General features: G+C 37.1%; 1 protein-coding gene across 1 annotated transcript; it reads right to left on the bottom strand.

The window, feature by feature from the left end:
• Positions 1–63: 63 nt before the first annotated feature.
• LOC147488352 (ABC transporter B family member 1-like) lies at positions 64–6,513 on the bottom strand. Its single transcript, XM_086570998.1, has 10 exons — positions 5,864–6,513; positions 5,735–5,789; positions 5,469–5,644; positions 5,194–5,394; positions 4,817–5,076; positions 4,422–4,738; positions 4,111–4,334; positions 2,535–2,908; positions 1,697–2,411; positions 64–1,578 (listed from the first exon to the last, which is right to left on the bottom strand). The coding sequence occupies exons 1-10, from the start codon at positions 6,284–6,286 to the stop codon at positions 319–321; spliced, it is 4,005 nt and encodes a 1,334-aa protein (XP_086427124.1). The 5' UTR covers positions 6,287–6,513; the 3' UTR covers positions 64–318.
• Between the last annotated feature and the right edge of the window lie 13,406 nt (positions 6,514–19,919).

A 19,919-nucleotide genomic window follows, 5' to 3' on the forward strand; every position in this document is an offset into this window, starting at 1 on the left:
ATACAGCTTTCACATGGCTTCCTATTTTTGAGTAGATATTAGTATGTTGTTATGCAAAAAGACTACAAGAACAATGAGGCTCCTTTCTTTTAAATTCACGCTGGAGGTGTACGTACATTCATATATTTTAATTTCTAGGCCGTATCGTTCCTAAGTAGTGACCAAAATTAATCTCATGATTGAACTGTACATCGAACATCCAATTTCACCAGCACTAGAAAACCGTGAAAAAGGAAAGAAAACGGAAGCCCTCGGGACACCAACCGCGATGCCTTCTTCGTGATAATTTTCTCATTTGGATTTCCTCTGTTCGCTCTCTCAGGGAATCGCAGAAGTGGAACCTGAAACCAATCCCATTACTTGTCCATGAGTGAAGCGCTGCAATTGTATCATGTGGGCGTAACATCCGTCCGGATAATGTTTCAAGAGATGAGAGTGTGACCCTTGTTCAGCCACCTTCCCATCATCAATCACTGCTATTACATGGGCATTCCTTATCGTCGATAGTCGATGTGCTACAACAATTGTTGTTTTCCCAGAACAAGCACGTTCAAGTGCCTCCTGGACGCTTCTCTCTGACTCTACATCCAGTGCACTTGTTGCCTCATCAAGTAGCATTATTTCAGCCTTCTTTATGAAGGCTCGAGCTACAGCAACCCTTTGCCGCTGCCCACCAGATAGCTGGACTCCCCTCTCCCCAACCCATGTTTTGTATCCATCAGGTAATGCTGAGATGAACTTGTGGGCATTTGCTAGAGTCGCAGCCTCAATGACCTCAGCCTCAGTCGCAGACTCTCTCCCGTATGCAATGTTGTCATGTATGGTGGCAGCAAATAGGCATGGCTCTTGAGGGACAATCGCAATGTGCCGTCGTAATGATTTGAGGTTGTACTTACGGATGTCCTTCCCATCAATTAGTATTCGTCCCGATGTTGGCTCATAGAAACGCTGTACAAGTGCTATGACTGAGCTTTTGCCACAACCACTTGGGCCAACAAGAGCAAGTGTCTTGCCCGAACGAGCACGAAGGGTGAGGTCTTGGAAGATTGTTACATCAGGACGGGAAGGGTACGAAAAGTCAACATGTTTGAATTCGACATCCCCACGTAGATTATCAGGAACAGGACTGGCATTGGTATCATCAGGCTCAATTTCTGTCTGACGATCGAGCAGATCAAATACAGAGCGCATAGCACGCCCACCCTTAATAAAGTCAGGTGCTAGCGTTAGTGTCTCAGCAGCACCATTGGCGGACACCATGAGGACCATGAAGACACGGATTGTCTTCGAGAAATCAGAGATTCCATGCTTTACTAGCCAAGAGGCATACCATAACCCAAGAGCATATGAAGCATAGAGCAGGAACTGGGCTAAACCAAATCCACTACCGGCAATCTGCCCTTTCCAGAAACAGCGTTTTAGGGGCGTTTGAAGTTTGGAAGAGAAGAGGGCAACAATGTTTGCCTCTGAATTGAAGGCGGCAACTGTTCTAACATTGGCAACTGCCTCTCCTGCTATTTGTGTGGCCTTGGCATGGGCAGCTTCTAAATCACCAGAGAAGCCTTTCATGAACATTTTCTGCAAAAAGCAATAAAAGCCTCTCTATAAGCAACACAGTTGTGCCATTGAGAATACACTCTACCATGTGATCAATGCTACTGAACATATTACAATAAAACTATCTGGAGTGACATACTTGCAAAACAGTAGCTGCGACAACTACGGGGAACACAGCAATAAGGACAAGAGCCAGGCGCCACTGCAGCACAAATCCTGCTGTGCAGGCAACAAGCAACAGAGCTGAGTTCTGCATAATCACTGAAATCCTGTCTCCAATAGCTGACCGGACACTGTTGGCATCCTGAGCGAGCCTTGCTGCTATCCTTCCACTTTCGTTCTCCTCACGGTCAAACCATGCCATTTCGTTCTTCAGGACTGCTGCAAGCATCTTTTCTCTCACTCGCTTAGTGAGATTCTCCCCCACAACATCCCAGAAGAAATGCTGTAATGTATTGAACATAAGAGTTGCTGATGAAACCCCAATTAAAAGATAGCAATACTTCCCAATTTCTCGACGCATATATGCATGATCTTGGCTGTAATAAACACTCATTACCGCACTTAAGACATAGGAAAAGAGAGCACTTATGCAGCCACACACAACAGAGCCAATTGATCCAACCAATGCATATGCCCATTCAGGGGAGTTCATCTTGGCTAGGCGCCAAAAGGAACTGGCCTGCTCTTTAAAGGCTAGCTTCTCATGCCTGTAAGTTGGGTGTGTACCATCGAGAGAGAAGCTGAAGTCAGAAGTAGAAAAGTCAGAGAGGCGTCTTGAGTAAGGTGACCGTCCATACGATGAGTTCCGGCAAATAATAGGTGAGCTTACTGAGTTTCTCGCACTAGAAGGCCTGCGAAAGAAGAAAAATTGTCTTACAAATGAGTTACCAGAGTCACTCACCCATCATTTTAGGAAAAATCATTGCAATTCAATTCTTCATCCTGTAAATTTTTCTGAATTGTGATTAGGCTACCTTGCACTGCTCTTCCTGGCATTGCTGAGAGCTGTTTCATGGGCCGTCTCCTGCATGCGGATGAGCTTGGCATAAACACCATTTTCACCTTTCGCAATCAGCTCCTCATGTGTCCCAATCTCGGAGACACTTCCCTGCTGGAGAACAGCCACAAGGTCTGCCTTGCGGATGGTGGACAGGCGATGAGCAATGACAAGAGTTGTCCTTCCAATCATGAAACGATCAAGGGCCTCTTGCACCAGTGTCTCTGACTCTGAGTCCAGGGCACTAGTTGCCTCATCTAGTAGCAAAATTGCTGGGTTCTTCAGCATTGCCCTTGCTATAGCAATTCTCTGTTTCTGCCCTCCTGAGAGCTGCAGCCCTCTCTCTCCAACCTGTTATTTCAAGCGAAAAGAAAGTTGTCATCTACTCATCTAGTTGTTTCTGTTGTCAATAAAACAAATGACCGATTTTCTTGTTAAACACAAAGCGACAATTCCTTACTGGCATTATTTGCTTCGCGCCCCTTCATTTACTTGCGAAATATTTTTTTTGCACGCAAGTAAGGAGTAGTATTACCAATAAAAGAATGTGTTACAGAGAGATAATAAGATTACATTACATTTACTTGCGAAATATTGAAACGGGTGCCAAGGAAAGAGTTCCGCTTCAAGTATATATTTTCTATGAAGTAATGTACTAATGTATGTAAAGCTTTCCCATGCAGAGGTGTCATTTTCGTTTATCTCAATCAAAGGGGTTCCACCATAAATCTTGAAATGGTTTGAATGCTGCTGATTCAGAAGTTCAACTAAAGCTTACTTCTCGTTTTGTATTCTTTTAGCAACCATCCGTACTATCTTGAATATTGTAACGTTTTGTAGAAATTTATAATAATGTTCCCCTTCTTGAACTTCTCTTGTGAATAGATTAACATTTCCTTGAGTAGAATAGTTCTGTTAAAAACAATCCGTTGATTTGTTTACTATTAATGTCTGATATAATGTCTTTGTTTATTGTCAACATGATGAATATGTTGACTGAGACCAGCTTTCTATAAATTTAACTAATGGATGCCTGATTTATGACCAGAGATAGCTTATGAAATTGCAAAACTATATCAGGAAAAGGTAGTATATAATATGCTACCAACATGAACATGCCTTGCCAAACGTTTTCCTTACATGACGGACACACTTTAACCTCCCCCTTCCCTGTGGCTCCTCTGAATGCGGCTAAGGCACCAGACTATGCGTGTATTTCGTCTCGATAGATACGTGCTAGATGGAACTCATTACATCACTATTTAGAGGAGTGGACTAATGTAAAATATCCTGTTTTTATATATATATATGTACTCTAGCTTCTTTTTATAATTTTGAGCAATGGAAAGATTGGATAAATCAAAATGGTCGAGATTTCTAGGCAACTTAATTCAAAGCGTTAGATCTCTTTCAGATTAATAGTGGGGACTGTCGTACCCTTGCAGAAAGGTGTTATGCTGAGTGCTGATGTTTATTATTTATATATAGGTGAAATACTGAAATGTATTAGTTATGGTCATACTGAAAGATCAAAATGTTTGGAATATGTTTACCTGTGTGTCATAACCTTCAGGAAGTTTAGCAATAAAGAAGTGGGCGTTGGCAACTCTTGCGGCCTCTTCTATCTCAACCTCGGTAGCATCTGGCCTACCCAAGAGCATGTTTTCTTTAATTGTGGTTGCAAATAGAGCAGGCTCTTGGCTCACAAGACCTATCTGTTGTCTTAGCCATCTCAGCTTCAATGTCTTTATATCATGCCCATCTAAAAGAACTTGTCCTGTAAAGATTCACCAACACTATTTTATTCTCGCGCGGTTCAGAATCATGAGCAACAATTGTAACGTTTATGGAGTCGATTATTTACCGGAGGTAGTATCGTAGAATCTCTCTATTAGGGAGACAACAGTGCTCTTACCAGAGCCACTGCTTCCTACTAAGGCTATGGTCTTCCCTGCTGGCACAACTAGAGAGAAGTTATTCAGGATCAAAACATCAGGTCTTGATGGGTATGAAAAGTCTACATTTTTCAATTCGACATATCCTGTAACAGAATCCAACTCCAACCCAGATTTCATTTTCCTGTCAATACTCGGTTTGTGATTGATGACGAGGATGATCTTGGCAGCTGCAACTCTTGCCTTTGCAAAGGCAGATATGCTAGGTGCAGATTGTCCTAGGCCTCTGTTGTAAAATCAATTATGAGAAACCACACACAAAGAATGCAATACATGTTGAGGAAGTGTTTAAATGGACACTTACATTCCACCTAACATAACAGAAAACATAGTGGCTATGGCCAGTCCTCCATTGGTGTAATGGTGTCTAACAAGATAACCACCATACCAGAGGAGAAGAGCATAGCAGCAGAAAACAGTGAAATATGTCCCACCCAATCCAACCCCTTTTGCAAATCCAGTCTTGTAACCGATTCTCTGAGTGATTGTCAGTGCTGAGGAGTAAGCCTGCATTGCTCTTGATTCTCCTACGAATGCTAAAACCGTCCTGACTTGAACTATTGTCTGCAATTCAGCTTGATATCAGAAACACACAGATGCACAAAGGCCGTAGTGTTCCAAGTTCCAATAAGAAAATACTGAGGGTCAGAAACTTAAGGAATGGGATTCTCATTGTAATACCTGCTCTACAATGTTTCCTGCTTTTGAGCTAGCCTCCTGGCCCTTGGAGGAGAGCTTGGCCAATGCAGAAGTCTGAATACCTCCAATGACAGCAATAAGAGGAACGACGGCAAGTGTGACTAGGGCTAGTTGCCATACTGCAGTAAAACCCACCACAAATCCAGAAACGAAAGTCGCCATGTAATGGATGAAATTACCCAACTGCGAAAATTGAATCCTCTGTTACTCAAAAACTCCAAGAAGAAATCAGAGGCAGTATCGAAATTATCATATACCTTCTCACTAATGGCATCTTGAACCATCACAGCATCAGTGTTAATGGCGAAAACCACGTCGGAAGTGCGAATCTCTGTATCAAAGTACTGGACATCTTGATTCAAAGCAGCTTCCAGATACTTTATCCTCATCTTGGTCGACTGTCGCTCCCCAGTCCACATCCAACATGATATCTCTGCAAGTGATTGAATTGAATACCGCCATAAACATTAGAAGTACTACAAATCGATTGTGATATGAAACAAAGAGATGAATGATAACTCACCAGCCCATGAAGAGACCCAAATGGCAGCACCCACCAGAAGAAAGTAAAAGGAGTACTGCAAAATCAATGGGATTATTTCATCTTTAACTGTATAGGAGCATAAAAATATTTTAACTATTCTGTACTTACCTTCAAAACTTCGTGCATCATCTTATCTACATTGTTAGCATAAGAACCAAAAGAATTCACAAGATCAGCAAAGAAGCGAAGAAAGATAGGCAACGAACAACCATGAACAATCGCGCCCAAGGTTCCAATTGCCATTAAAACATAGTCTAATGTATCTGCAAATCTAAAAAGTTCTCCAAATCCCACTGGTGGAATGGAACTAGGCTTCTCTGCACCATCTTTCTTCCCTTCAGAAACTTCCATTCCTACTCTCTCTACTTGTTCTTGGCTGCCTGCTTGTTCATGCAACTCTCTATGTGATCCTTGTTCTTGTTGTTGCTGCTCTTGCTCTTTATACTCAACTGGTAACAACTCAAGTCCTTGCATTTCAGACCATTTCCACTCTTCTAATGACTTTATCTGTTGATGAGAATCTTGTGACATTGGAAAATTCTCACTTTTAAAACAACCCCACTCTTTATTGCTATGTTTTCTTCAACTTTTTCTTCTTTATTCATAATTTTGTCCTTTGTTTGCATCCATTATTAACAATCTATCTCTTCTTCTTCATTTTAGCCAGGAACTGAAAAACAAGGTGGTGTGGGATGTTGTGTGTTTTATGACAGTTAATGAAGAAGAAATTCTTACTTGGTCTGTGAAATGAAAATGACAAATGAGGGGAAGACTAGTAGAGATTGTTAATAGACAAGAAAACACACACACTCAGAGTCACTGTTGAAGAAAACAACTTTTCTACCCGACAACACGGGACTGTTTGTGATGACTTGCTTCTTCAGTTTTTGACCAAAAGAAAGCATCAATGAATATTAACTGTGATGACTTCTTTCATTTTTCAACTTTATGTTTAAATCTTAGAACAGAAGAAATTCTAGGCCAATCTTTATATTTTTACTGTTTACTTGTACAAGCTAATTAAAGAGAAGTGGAAGTTGGTTATTTTAAGGCTAAGATACAAGTGGGAAATCTGTTGTGCCTGTCAGAATTACAGTTAAATTAAACTGGCTTTGAAAACAATGCACCCATGATTTGACAAAATAAATGTTAACACTAGTGGAATCTATGGTGTCAGAAAACAACAATGAGCATATGTTTCCAGCCTAAATTTCCACTTAATTGTTCTCTTAGAATCTCGTACTATATTGGGCAATTTTGTCAGAAACCACTATTAGATTTAGTGTATTTAAGTTTTGAATTTTGAGATCCATCTGAGAAAATTTGGAGGATATGATGCTCATCTCATCTGATTATTGGTTCATTTGGTTGTTAATAACTTACCATCAGAAGAATGTGTATGTAGCGACGTAGTGTACGAGCCAAATATTAACCAACACAAATTTTTCTGGTACCAACAAACAGTCTAACACAAAGATGCTCCAAAGAGTAGTCAAAGACATCATAATGTAGTTAGGTAAATGCCACTTCACGTACTAATCTGCTCTTACATGGTGGAAAAAAAGTACCCAAAAAAGTTGGGTGATCGATGAGATGGGCCGGGGTTGACGACTTCTTACTCTCACACTCTCTCAACATAAGAAGCATCACTACTGATGTTATCATATAAAACCATAGGCCACCGAGCGATGAGCCCCTATTAAAAATCCAAAGAATGGCCTACAGTCCCGAACAGTATTTTAATATTTCTTTAGGTAACTCTTGGTCTCTTCAACCATTTTATTTGGACGGAATTGCCCATATCCATTTGAAAATTACAAAACACCCAATCAAAATATAAAAGGAATTCTAAAAAGGTCATTTAAACTCAAATAACAACTACTAAACATCATGTGCGGAGCACATGCATCATGCTAGTAGGTTATAAGGACAAAGGTTCACGGGCACTGCACCACCCTATTATTCTAGCTAGCTTTACTTTCTGTATACATTTCTATCACCTTGCCACCTTGGCTTAGGCTGCAAAATTTTGATGATTCCCCCTTTTCTATAGGCAACTCTCTTGGCTAACATATTTTACCTAGCCTACATTACACTAAAATGCTATATATAATGCGGTTTTCCTTGCACAAAACTTAAATATATTTTTTTGTCAACATATAGTCATTGTTTCTGAACTGATTTAATTAGTAAATTAGCTGATTATAGAAATCAGGCTTAATAATACTTTTCTCTAATTCAACTAGGAAGTAGTCTGCACGTACAAGTTCTACCTACTGGTCTGGTAATCTGGTATAAATCTGACATTTAGCACATTTAGCCATTTAGGAATTACATAAAGACTACAGGAAGCATGTGAATATGAATATAAACTACTAGTCAAAGTAGAACTGCTCGACATATGTTGGGATATGCATTTCTTAATTGTATCGTCACACGAAAATTTTGGGGGATGGTTTCCCATTTTCAATATTATAGTATTCATTTTGATAATGTAGTGTGTGGCCTTTAATTGGATATATTATATATATGGTGAAGAAAGTCAACATTTAAAAATAGAAAGACTTTGTTGCATTTCAATTCAGATTTTCAGATATATCTTGGTGGCCATTCAAGAATGAGATCAAATAAGGTCGTTGCAAATTAGGTATAACAGTAATTACAAAACACAAATTTAGGCCCAAACACATAAATTAAATAGAATATCTGCTACAGTACTGGTGAACAAAAATTTCAGTTTTAAAATAAAAATGGGTCGACGTCAGCAACTATCATTAATAATTTTGATTTTAGGACAAATCTGAACTGACGTTAGTATATGTAAATACATAAATTTACATATAAACAACTATGTAAATATAATTTTACATAGCGCTACAATCATGTTAAAGATTTCATCAATTGCGTATTTTTATATGTAAATACTAATTAATTTACATATGTAAATATTCATCAATATAATTGCATATTTGTATATGTAAATACTAATTTGCATATGAAAATATAAATTTACGTGTGATGACGTCAACCCGAATTTGTCCTAAAACTGAAATTCTTGGTCATACTTGCCTAGACCCGTAATTCCCAGCCAATTTTGTCCTATGGGCCTGATCGCTAATTACAAAAAACTAGGTTGGTGATTTTGTTTTTGAAAATTAGTTTAAAGCTTTTTATATATATAAGTTTAATTTTATTGAATCAAGCACAAACTACAGTTACAAAAAGTGAGTGAGTTCCTCCTGCTAAAGTAGGAAGTGAGCTAAACATTTGTACCCCTCCTATCTAAACATTAAAACAAATTAGTTCCCCAATTTTACTCTAGACTAACCCGGCCAGCACCATATCCTTGAAGGCATAATTCCTTCTCTCCAGTCAGCCCAGAAGTAGATGTCCAATACTGTATGGTTTTTTTTTCGATTCCAAAATAATTTCCTGCATATAGAAAGCTCCTTGTTCTTGAAGACATAGTTATTTCTCATTTTCCATATGAATTGAACCACATCACCGCAAAGGGAGTAATTGCCACAAGTTTAAATAAGCTTAGTATAACTGGTGATAACAAGTCAAAAAAAAAAAAAAAAAGAATGTATCATTCATTTTAGGGGTTTTTAGGTCTTAGTCCTAATAATAGTTGGTTTATTAGGGTTTGGTCTAAAAAAGCTTGAATATTAGGTTTTGATCCTAGTTCTGGTAGTTGACTGCCAGTCAACGAACTCAGATGACTGTGGTTAAGGGGTGGAATTCAAACTAATCAAGTCGAGCTTCACTATGCTCAAGCTCGGCTCGTTTATTAAGCGAGCTTTGAAAAAAGCTCAAGCTTGGCTCATATAATATATGAACGAGCTCGAGTAGCTCGGTTATTTTACACTACAATGATTCAAACTAATCAAGCCGAGCTTCATGCAAACTCGTTAGTTAGACAAGCTATAATATAGGTTCAAGCTTGGCTAATTTATTAAATGAACGAGCTAAACGAGCCGAGCCGAGCTCGAGCCGCTCAGCTCAAATTCCACCCTTAAATGTGGTCAATTTGCTTAGTATTTTGTATATAGCAATAATACCATTGCATGCCAAAACCCCGATTAGACTTTGATACATGCATATAATAATGTCATCTTCTAGGACATGACCCTTAGTGTATTTGACAAATTAGAGTTTAGTCCTACTTGTTAACCATTAGAGTTTTGAAGTAAGGTGAAGAGCTGGGAAAAACTTTAGGGGTGGCAATGGGTCGTGTTGGGTTGGGTTCGTATCGTGTCATATTCGAGTCACGTGTTAGGAGAGCAAACCCAAACCCGACCTAAAATTACTAATCGTGTCGAGTTTGTCAAATCCAAACCCAACCCGCCTATATAACGGGTGACCAGCTATTTTCGGAATAGTTTCAGATTGGATTCACAGATAACCTGTATGCAAAATATTTAGTATTTCACAATTTTATTTATCAAAAAAATTTATTAATTCTAAAAAATCATTCATAATTCAATTACATATCAATGAAAATTGAATAACAAAACATTTCTTTATTGAATGAATCCCCATGAGTAATCTTTCTCCTTTTAGTCGTTTATTTTAGGTAGTTGGGATAATGAGATCTTAAAAAATAAGAAAATTTATCTTAAAACAGGTAATACAGGTCATAGGTTGATGACCCGACCTATTAGACCTGAAAACTAATCGGGTCTACTTACGGGTTACTTGGGTTAACATATGTGACCCTAACCCAACCCATTTATTTGACAGGGTTCGGCGGGTCAACCCTTAAATAACCCAAAAACTTTTTTTCCTAATCCGAACCCGCTAATTTCGTATCACGTTAGCGGGTCATGTACAAAACTGTCACCCCTAGGAAAAATGTACCCGTGGCGCCACGAAAGTACTAACTTAGGCTCCACCCATATTTCCAAATTTTGTTGTTTGTATGATTTTCGAAGAATGAGATTAGCAAATGATGAATTTGAACTCTTATATAAAGCACTACCAATGTCTATTGTTTTGGCACACGAGGGTATTATTGCCATATACAAAATAGAAGCAGATTGACCACAATTAACCAAGTTGACTGACAATCAATTACCAGAACTAGGATTAAAACCTAATATTCAAGCTTTTCTGGACCAAACCCTAATAAACCAACTATTATTATGACCAAGACCTAAAAACTCCTTCCTTTTAATTTTTACCTTGATTTTTATCCTCACTGTCAATACTCAATGTCTCGATGCCCACTCAACTGAATATCAACTTAAATGATGTATATATATGGCCGTCATTATGTCATTCCATTGTCTTTCTAGGTGCAAACTCTGTATTATTTTACAAGCTTTGATAGATTATACTAATTGAATTATATTAATTATTTTTTTTATAAAAGTTTTATTTCTGTTGTTTCATTCCCATATATATACAATTATGAAATATAGGTGTTATGTTTAAGGTCAAATTTATGGACACGTACCTCAATCTCTCATTTTTCTTTCATTTTTTTTAGCTTGTTTATTAGGTTTTTGAGCTTGTTTACTTGTAAATATTTCCTAGTAAATTTTGAAATTATTAAAAAGTGATACAATGAAGTGGTTAGTATGTAGGATGTTTCAATTAAGCAATTTAGCCTATGGTTGACAGTTGAACATATATTTAGCTAAACTAATAATAGATGTTTGACACATGTTCCAAAGATATTCGAAACTTTAACTTCTTATTTTTCATCTAATCTTATTTTGGCTTACTCATTCTCATCCACAAAACAATGCAAATTGGTTTGTATCTTTACCATTTTTGCAAAAGATTATCCAACACTCAATTTCTCATGGGCCATACCATGTTTACCATGTTTTTACAAGTAGGAAAATCGGTGCATATATATTTTTACCATTTTCATCAAGCTAGGTTGTTTTTTTTTTTTTTTTTTCGATAATCTCTTGCTAGGGCCCTCGAAATCTCAAAGCCGGCCATGCGCATAATAGAGGTAACTCATTGTAAAATGACTAATACACATCCCAAAAGTTAAAGTGAACCCATTTTTGCTACAAATTAAACTTTGTATGCTTAGTTTGCTTCTCGCCGAATAGGAAGAAGTCAAATATACTACCAAACAAAAACAAAAACTGAGCTCTCAAATATAATAATGTTCTGCTTTTAATTTGTGCATTGTTTTGTTTGTAGTACATTTGGCGTCTTCCCGTTGGGGGCAGAAGCAAAATGAGCATATATACAAAGTTTGCAGGAAAATGAAATATGTTCTTTCCCGTAGCTCCTTCCTCACAAGGATGCCACGTCAACAAACAAAAGGGCTAGAAAGAAGACTGGAAAATTAAAATTTTCAATGTCAGGAATTTGGTTAAAACAAGGATTTTTTTATCCGATTTTTATATCCAATTTTCAGATTCTTTTACCATTCACACATAATAATATACCTAGAGCCATTCGGAAAATTTTAAGATAATGATACGCTTTTTCAGTTTTCACCTATTTAATTTGATCAGTATAGTGTCTAAGATAATAGGTAAAATTATACACTTTACACAAGAATGATTTGGTTAAGAAGGTTACCAGTGTGTTTTCAAGATTAAGACTTCTTCAAACTGTTCAAAGACAAGTATCGAACTTTAACCAAGCTAGAATGATATATGGTGAATTGAATGTGATCGATGAATTCCCTTTGACAAATGACAATTAAATGGATGGGGTTTTTGGTAGGAAGAGTAGGGAACATAATCTCTTGAAGTAATATATTAAGGGTCGTATAAAATATTTTTGGTTGGAAAATATCATGTAAGGATCCACACCACTGATTTTATTAGAATATATACACGTTTTTTGAGGACGATGCTACTAGGTAGCTTAAATTTCTAAGGTAAAACAATTAGTTCTTAAAACATGTCTCTTGAGTCTTGAGGATGCTATTTGATAGGCTTTAATTACTAGGTTGGGAAATAAAGGAACAAAATTAGCTAGCCCAGTAGGAAAAACAATTGTGATAAGATTGGCAAAATCTGCTAGGAAGATATGAAGCTTTAGGTACTGAATATATTAAGAAGCTAATTGTAGATAAGGATTGAAAAATGGGTTTAATTAGGCTAAAACCCCCGTTTTTTGTACCTGTTTTGACTTAACCCCCTATGAAATGAATCATTAGACATAAATACCCACTATGTTTTTCCCTAGTTACAAAAACCACAAGAATTAAAATGTATTTCACTTAATGCCAAGAAAAAGCCCTTATTTGCCCAATTCATCTTCTTCCCCAGCCACTCTACTAAACATTATTTTCTCAGTGACGAAACATATAAGCAACCATTTTGATCATTAGTTAGAAGAACACAAATTCATTTTAATGGCTAGATTTTTTTTTTTTTTTTTTTTTTTTTTTAAAAAAGTGAAAAAATCCTTTTCATTTGTAGCCCACCCAATTCATCACTTCTTTACTCAATAAAAAAAAAAGGTGCTAGTGCAAAACCTTTGATAATCGCTCCTACTTTTCTTTAAAGATTATATATAAAGAGGGGTGATTGAAAAGAATTGTTCTCGCTGAGTTTAAAGAATGTGTTTAGATTGTTGGGAAGAAAAAAGGGGCAAATAAGGGTATTTTTGGTAGTAAGTGAAATATCAAAGTGGGACAAACGGAATGGGGTTTTATGTCTAAGGTATTATACAATAGGGGGTTTAATCTAAACATGTATATAATTTGTTTGTGTGTGTGTTTCAAAAAAACATTAAAAGTCTCTGAATTGATAGGTTACTGAATTTCAAAACGAATAAACAATAAAAACGGTAAAAGTCTCCGAATTCTCAATATTTATTGATTTTTAGCGATTTTTTTCCGATTTTTTTTTTTTATAATGGATAGCTTTCTATTAATTTTTTTAATATTTTACTTTCTAAATAGCAATTATTTGGAGGATATCGTAAGATATAACAAGACTTTACATATATATTTGTAAATTTGAATTTGATATATGCTCGAAGTAACCCTGACATGATGCACAATCACACATTGCATATTATTTTATGTTTTAATTATTTATCGATTCCCAATTTTTTCTGATTTTTTTAACGAATTTGTACGAATTAACAATTTTTTCTTTGCCGAATTGGTGCTGAATTCCGAATTTGTGACTATGGTCTAATTAACTAGGGCTGTCAATGGGCCGAGACAAGTCCGAAGCCCGATTAAATTCGAACCGATAAGACAAAGACTTAGACTTTACATTTAGTTTGATAAGATTATTGGGCTAGGTCTGGACATACCTTTGTCCGATCCGATAATGGCCTGACCCGAAGTGTATAGTAGATTTGTGTATTTTATAGTTAATATTAGTAATATATTTACTAATAGTGTACATAGAAAATTGGAAGCAATGTTGGTCAAATTTGATTGATTTTTAGGGAAAAAAAAAATCACATGTATTGCTAACAGACCTGGGCCTGACTCGAATCCGAACTTGTCCGATAGGACGTAGACCGGATTTGGCTCAAAATTTCATATATGTTCTGGGCAGGGCTTGGACCTAGGTGTGTCCTGTTCAGGTCCGACCCATTAACAACCCTATAATTAACCCTTGAAAAATTAATACTTTTAAATCAAGAGAGGGAGGGAATTATGCATGCTCTAATCTCTCAATAAGTCAATCTGCTTATACATTATCTTCCTCTTCATTTCCTTCTTGATGTTTCCTTTTGTTTTGTATTATTTATTTTTCTTTTCTTCTTCTCATTCTCTTCTTTATTCTAAATTATACCAAGCAAGAGTATAATTTTTCACTTTTCTATTTAACGGTTAAAAATAATGTACTATATACTATCTTATGGGCGTATTTATACATTGAGAAAATATCACATTATATATGTTACCATTGTTACATTGTCTCAAAGCTCGATATTTAATTTAGCATATATACGACTAAGGTAGTGCTCTAAGGTGGTTATCGAAAAAAAAAATACGAGGATGTTTGTAGGGCTAACCAACATTGTTTCATTCTGTTCAATTTCGACATTTTCGATTTCTTGGCACAACCGTCTGTTGAGCTCTTTAAGAGGTTATAGAAAGTTATGAACTGTAACCTAATGACAACTGGTTTTAACGAGTTTGTATTTTGGAAGATATGATTTGCCATTTAGAAAAAACTTGTGGCGCAGCTTGTTACATGTTGTCTTAATTATTTATAAAACTCGTTATTATTATTAATAAAATTTTCCACTAAAAAAAAAAGAAAAAGAAAAAGTAGACTCTAAGAGCAGATTTTTAGTAGGCAATTTTTTTATGTATATATATATATATATATATATATATATATATATATATATATGTGTGTGTGTGTGTGTGTGTGTGTGTGTGTGTGTGGTAGGTTCCGTTTACAACACTTTTTATACAACGTTTTATACAATACCCCCCACCGGACCCTTCAAGATGTTTTAAGGGCTAATATTTTGTAGATAAGATGTTCTCACCATGGATATGATCTCCACAAAAAATTGGGTCCTTTGAACATTTCTAAGTTTGCCAAAAAAAAGTTACAAAATCGATATTTCTGGACCGTTGATAAAAATTCATAGGTTGAGAACAATATTTCTCATGATTAGGAATTTTCAAATGAGCTGAATTTTTGTGGAGATGATCTCCATGGTGTGGAGATCATATCTACAAGGAATCAAGGCTTAATTCATATTTTTAAGGAGTATTGTATAAAACGTTGTATAAAAAGTGTTGTAAACGGAATATACCCCTATATATATATATATACTTTATATGGCCACAAGTTCAAATCCAAAAAGCTTAGAGGAAACAATTCACAATTTTTTGGAATGACCAAGATTATTAGTTCATTATAGGGTAAATTCCTGATTCGGCCATGATAAGGTCATTTTGTTCCTAATCAGGCCATTGTCAGCAACTCAGTGCAAAAAGTTGCTGACATTACCCCACTAGTTGCTTACAAAATGCGTTGAGTTGCAATTTGTGGCCAAATTGGGAACACATTGATATTATCATGGCCGAATCAGAAATTTACCCTTCATTATATCCGTTTTTTTCCATACGATACTAGTGTGTAGGGCTGTAGGGCATGCTTCCTGCCAGCCTTGCCGATGGACTAGCTAGCATGGCCTAGAGCAGCCTTTGTTGAACAGTACACCACAGCGAGCCATGAGATCAAGGGTGCTGAGAGCCTTAGACACCACACCTCCCCTTCCTTCTATGATTGATATATTATATTTAATCTGAGGGACAATTTTCAAAGTACTTTGAATAGTTAGGTCAATTTATGGAATAAATCTCCACAAAAAATGTGTCTGAAGTCTGAACAGAGTTGGAAAAAATGTAGTATGTCTAAACAGAGTTGGAAATGTAGTAGTGTGTCTACGATGGAATAATAAAACTTAACCTCGAATTCCTTTACGTAGTTACATCCTATACAAATTTTGGTGGACACATCAGATGTAGAAAGTTGTATTCTGCTTTCTGTGTATAAGGCACGACCTGCGCTCAGATATAGTGTGTATAGAGCATGACCTGCGCTCAGACGTTCGGGATGTCCAGTAGATTGAGCGCGACCCGCGCCCTTCTCTAGCCTAAACATGGCGCGACCCGCGCCCCGTGTTTCTCAAGCCACCGAATTTTGTTGTTTCCTATTTTGTAAACTCTATATAAACAATTGTAATCTCTTTAGACTTCAATCAAGTAAATATACACTGAATTGAATTGAATCCTTTGGTTCTACATGGTATCAGAGCCAAACCATTGAAATCCGCTACATTGAATCCTTGAATCTTAAACCCATTATTGAATTCTTGAATCTTAAACCCCTCTCACAAAGTTTTATTTTTTATTTTCTTCAAAAACCTAAATTGTTTTTTTTTTTTTCTGCAATGGCTAAATCTGACAACAATTCTTCAAGCATCATTCATCACTACTACACCCCACAAGACAACTCAGTGTTCCCAAAAATTGTTCCATTAGATGAGTCCAACTATACCATTTGGGCTCCTCTCATGCGGATGCGGATTGGAGCAAGGGGAAAGCTTGGTTATTTGACTGGCTCAAAGGTTGAACCGCTTATGAATTCGTCCGAATATGAAGTTTGGGCAACAGTTAATGAAAAGGTAAAAAGCTAGCTTATTGATTCTATGGAAATTTCTCTTATGAACCGCTATATTCATCTTCCTACTGCAAAAGATATTTGGGAGGCTGTGGAGAAGACCTTCTATGATGACTCTGATGGAACTCGAATTTTTGAAATGAAGCAGAATGGGAGACTTATTCCTTTCTATTACAACGAATTGGTGGCTATGTTCCAGGAGATTGATCAGAGGGTGACCTCCCATAATATTCGTTGTTGAAAAGGTAAAAGTCCATGGAAATTTCTTTATGAACGCCCACGATGTCGGAAAGACCTTCGATGTTCATATGTTTTCCTTTCTATTACAACGAATTGGCCTAGAAATGAAGTCAGTCCATGAAACGCCCACGATCGTGTTCATATGTTTTACGCGATGGAGATGATCCTTCGAAAAGAACCTAAATTTTCCTTGGAACAAAGCTATGCTTACATTCGTAAGGTACAATCTGAGAAACAGGCTATGGGGTGCTCTGTATCAACGGAATCCTCTGTCTTGGCTGTTCATAGCAAAACAACTCCTCCAGTTTTTTTTGGTCCTCCACGCTATCCTAAAGGTAAATCAAATCCTTAGGCAGATAAAAAGTGCGGTGTTTGCGGAGATTTGGGTCATAGTAAGGAGAGATGTTATGAAGTGATTGGTTATCCTGATTGGTGGGACTTCTCGAAGAGGCCACGAAAGAATTTAAGCAAGACCGCCATTGCTAATTTGTAAATGGAGACAATGCTTCGGCTAGTGTCGCACAATCAGGTATGAATGGTAAGATTATTTTGAATAATACATAGATAATTGATTTAGGTACATTTGACCATATGACAAATAACCCTAACCTTGTGAAAAGTCTTAGACCTTCACCTCAGACCGCTGTTTCTATTGCTGATGGTACTCCAACTCCAGTTAGCGGAGAAGGGTCTATTGAGTTATCTAAAACCCTCACTCTTGAATTTGTCTTAGTTGTTCCATCCCTTGCTTATAACTTGTTGTCTGTTTGTCAAATTATCCTCGCACTTGCATGTACTGTGACATTCTATCCATCTTTCTGTATTTTTAAGGACATTCTGACTCGATAGATTCTTGGTTATGGTGTTAGAAAGGGGAAATTGTACTACCTGGACTTGATAGAAACTGGCGAGAAACAAAAGAATTTTCTGGGGCAAGCTAATCAGTTAATAGGGTCAAGAATGCCAAAGAAGTTGTGTGGTTATGGCATCGTAGGTTAGGTCATCTATCTTTTAGTTATTTGAAGAGGTTGCAACCTCAGTTATTTTCAGTTGTTAGTGAGTCTGAGTTTCATTGTGACATTTGTAAACTGGCCACGAGCCACCGTATTTCATATTCACCAAGTATTAATAGATGCCCTATTCCTTTTATGAAAATTCATTCTGATGTTTGGGGTCCTGCCAAAGTTTCTTCATTTTCTGGAGCTAGATATTATGTGACTTTTATTGATGATTGCATTCGCATGATGTGGATGTCGTTACTGAAAAACAAAAGTGATGTATATGGGATGTTTACTGATTTTTACAAAATGGTGGCGATGCAGTATCAACAATCTATCAGGGTTTTTCAGTCTGATAATGGTGGAGAATTTGTGAATGGCCTCATGTCTGAATTTTGCAAAAGAATTGGAATTCGTCATCAAACCTCCAATTCTGGTACCCCCCAACAAAATGGTTTAGCCGAACGAAAGAACAGGCAGTTGTTGGAGGTTGTTCGTGCTTCCTTGTTTGGCATGAATGTACCTCGATCCTATTGAGGTGAAGCAGTGAAATCAGCAGCCTATGTTATCAACTGTACTCCCTCACGGGTAATTAAGTTCCAGAATCCTTATCAGAAACTCCATACACTTTTGTTCATCCCATCTATGCCTAACTTGGAGCCTCGGGTGTTTGGATGTACAACTTATGTTCATATCCCACAACCAGAACGAAGTAAACTTGATTCTCGTGCGAAGAAGTGTATTTTTGTGGGTTATGCTGAGTTTCAGAAGAGGTATAGGTGTTATGATCCGATTAATGCCAAGATGTATATATCTCTTGGTGTCTCATTCCATGAATCAGACCCGTATTACTCAGGGGGAGTTTCCCAGTCTTCCCTTCAGGGGGAGAGTGGCGGTGAAGGGAATTTTGATGTCTTTTAAGAATTGGAACACTTGGAGGAACGATTTGAAGTTCCCCGCGAAATTGATCCCAGAATAAAGAAATAGAAAGCACATGATCCGGATGTATCCAAACGTAGTACACGACATTTCCCTTCTACATCAATAACCGAAGATCTCGATCAGAATGCTCCACCTCAGGTACCTCCTATAACCTTTAATGAGTCTGTTGGGGTAGAAAGTCTTGAACCTAGACAATCACAAAGAGCTAGTAAGGGAGTTCCTAAGAAACAATATGAACCAGACATCAAAGCCAATGCTAAATACCCTATAGCTAATTATATGTCTAACCATAGCATTTCTGAAACCCATGCACTTGTCATAAATCAATTGTCTACTGTATCTATTCCTAGTAACGTGCATGATGCTTTGAAAGATTCAAAATGGAAAAAAGCAATGAATGAAGAATTTGAAGCCCTTCAAAAGAATGTAACATGGGAGGCAGTTGATATGCCTGTTGGACTAAAGACTATTGGATGTCGTTGGGTGTTTACCGTGAAGCTTAATGCAGATGGAACTATTGATAGATATAAGGCGAGATTGGTTGTCAAGGGATACACACAGTGTTATGGAATTGATTATGAGAAGACTTTCACACCTGTAGCGAAAATCAATACAGTCCGGATTTTAATTTCACTTGCAGCAAATAAAGATTGGCCCTTGCACCAGCTTGATGTGAAGAATGCATTCCTGAATGGGAACTTGGAGGAAGTATACATGGATATGCCTCCAGGTGTGAAGAACCATCCCAAAGATGTTGGGAAGGTGTGTAAACTGAAGAAGGCTTTGTATAGCCTGAAACAGTCTCCAAAAGCTTGGTTTGGAAGACTCACACAGTCAATGAAAGTTTTTGGGTACAAACAGAGCAATTCTGACCGTACCTTGTTTATC

The sequence above is a fragment of the Coptis chinensis genome, chromosome 7 (assembly GCF_015680905.1).
Source record: "Coptis chinensis isolate HL-2020 chromosome 7, ASM1568090v1, whole genome shotgun sequence".
Classification (NCBI taxonomy): Eukaryota; Viridiplantae; Streptophyta; class Magnoliopsida; order Ranunculales; family Ranunculaceae; genus Coptis; species Coptis chinensis.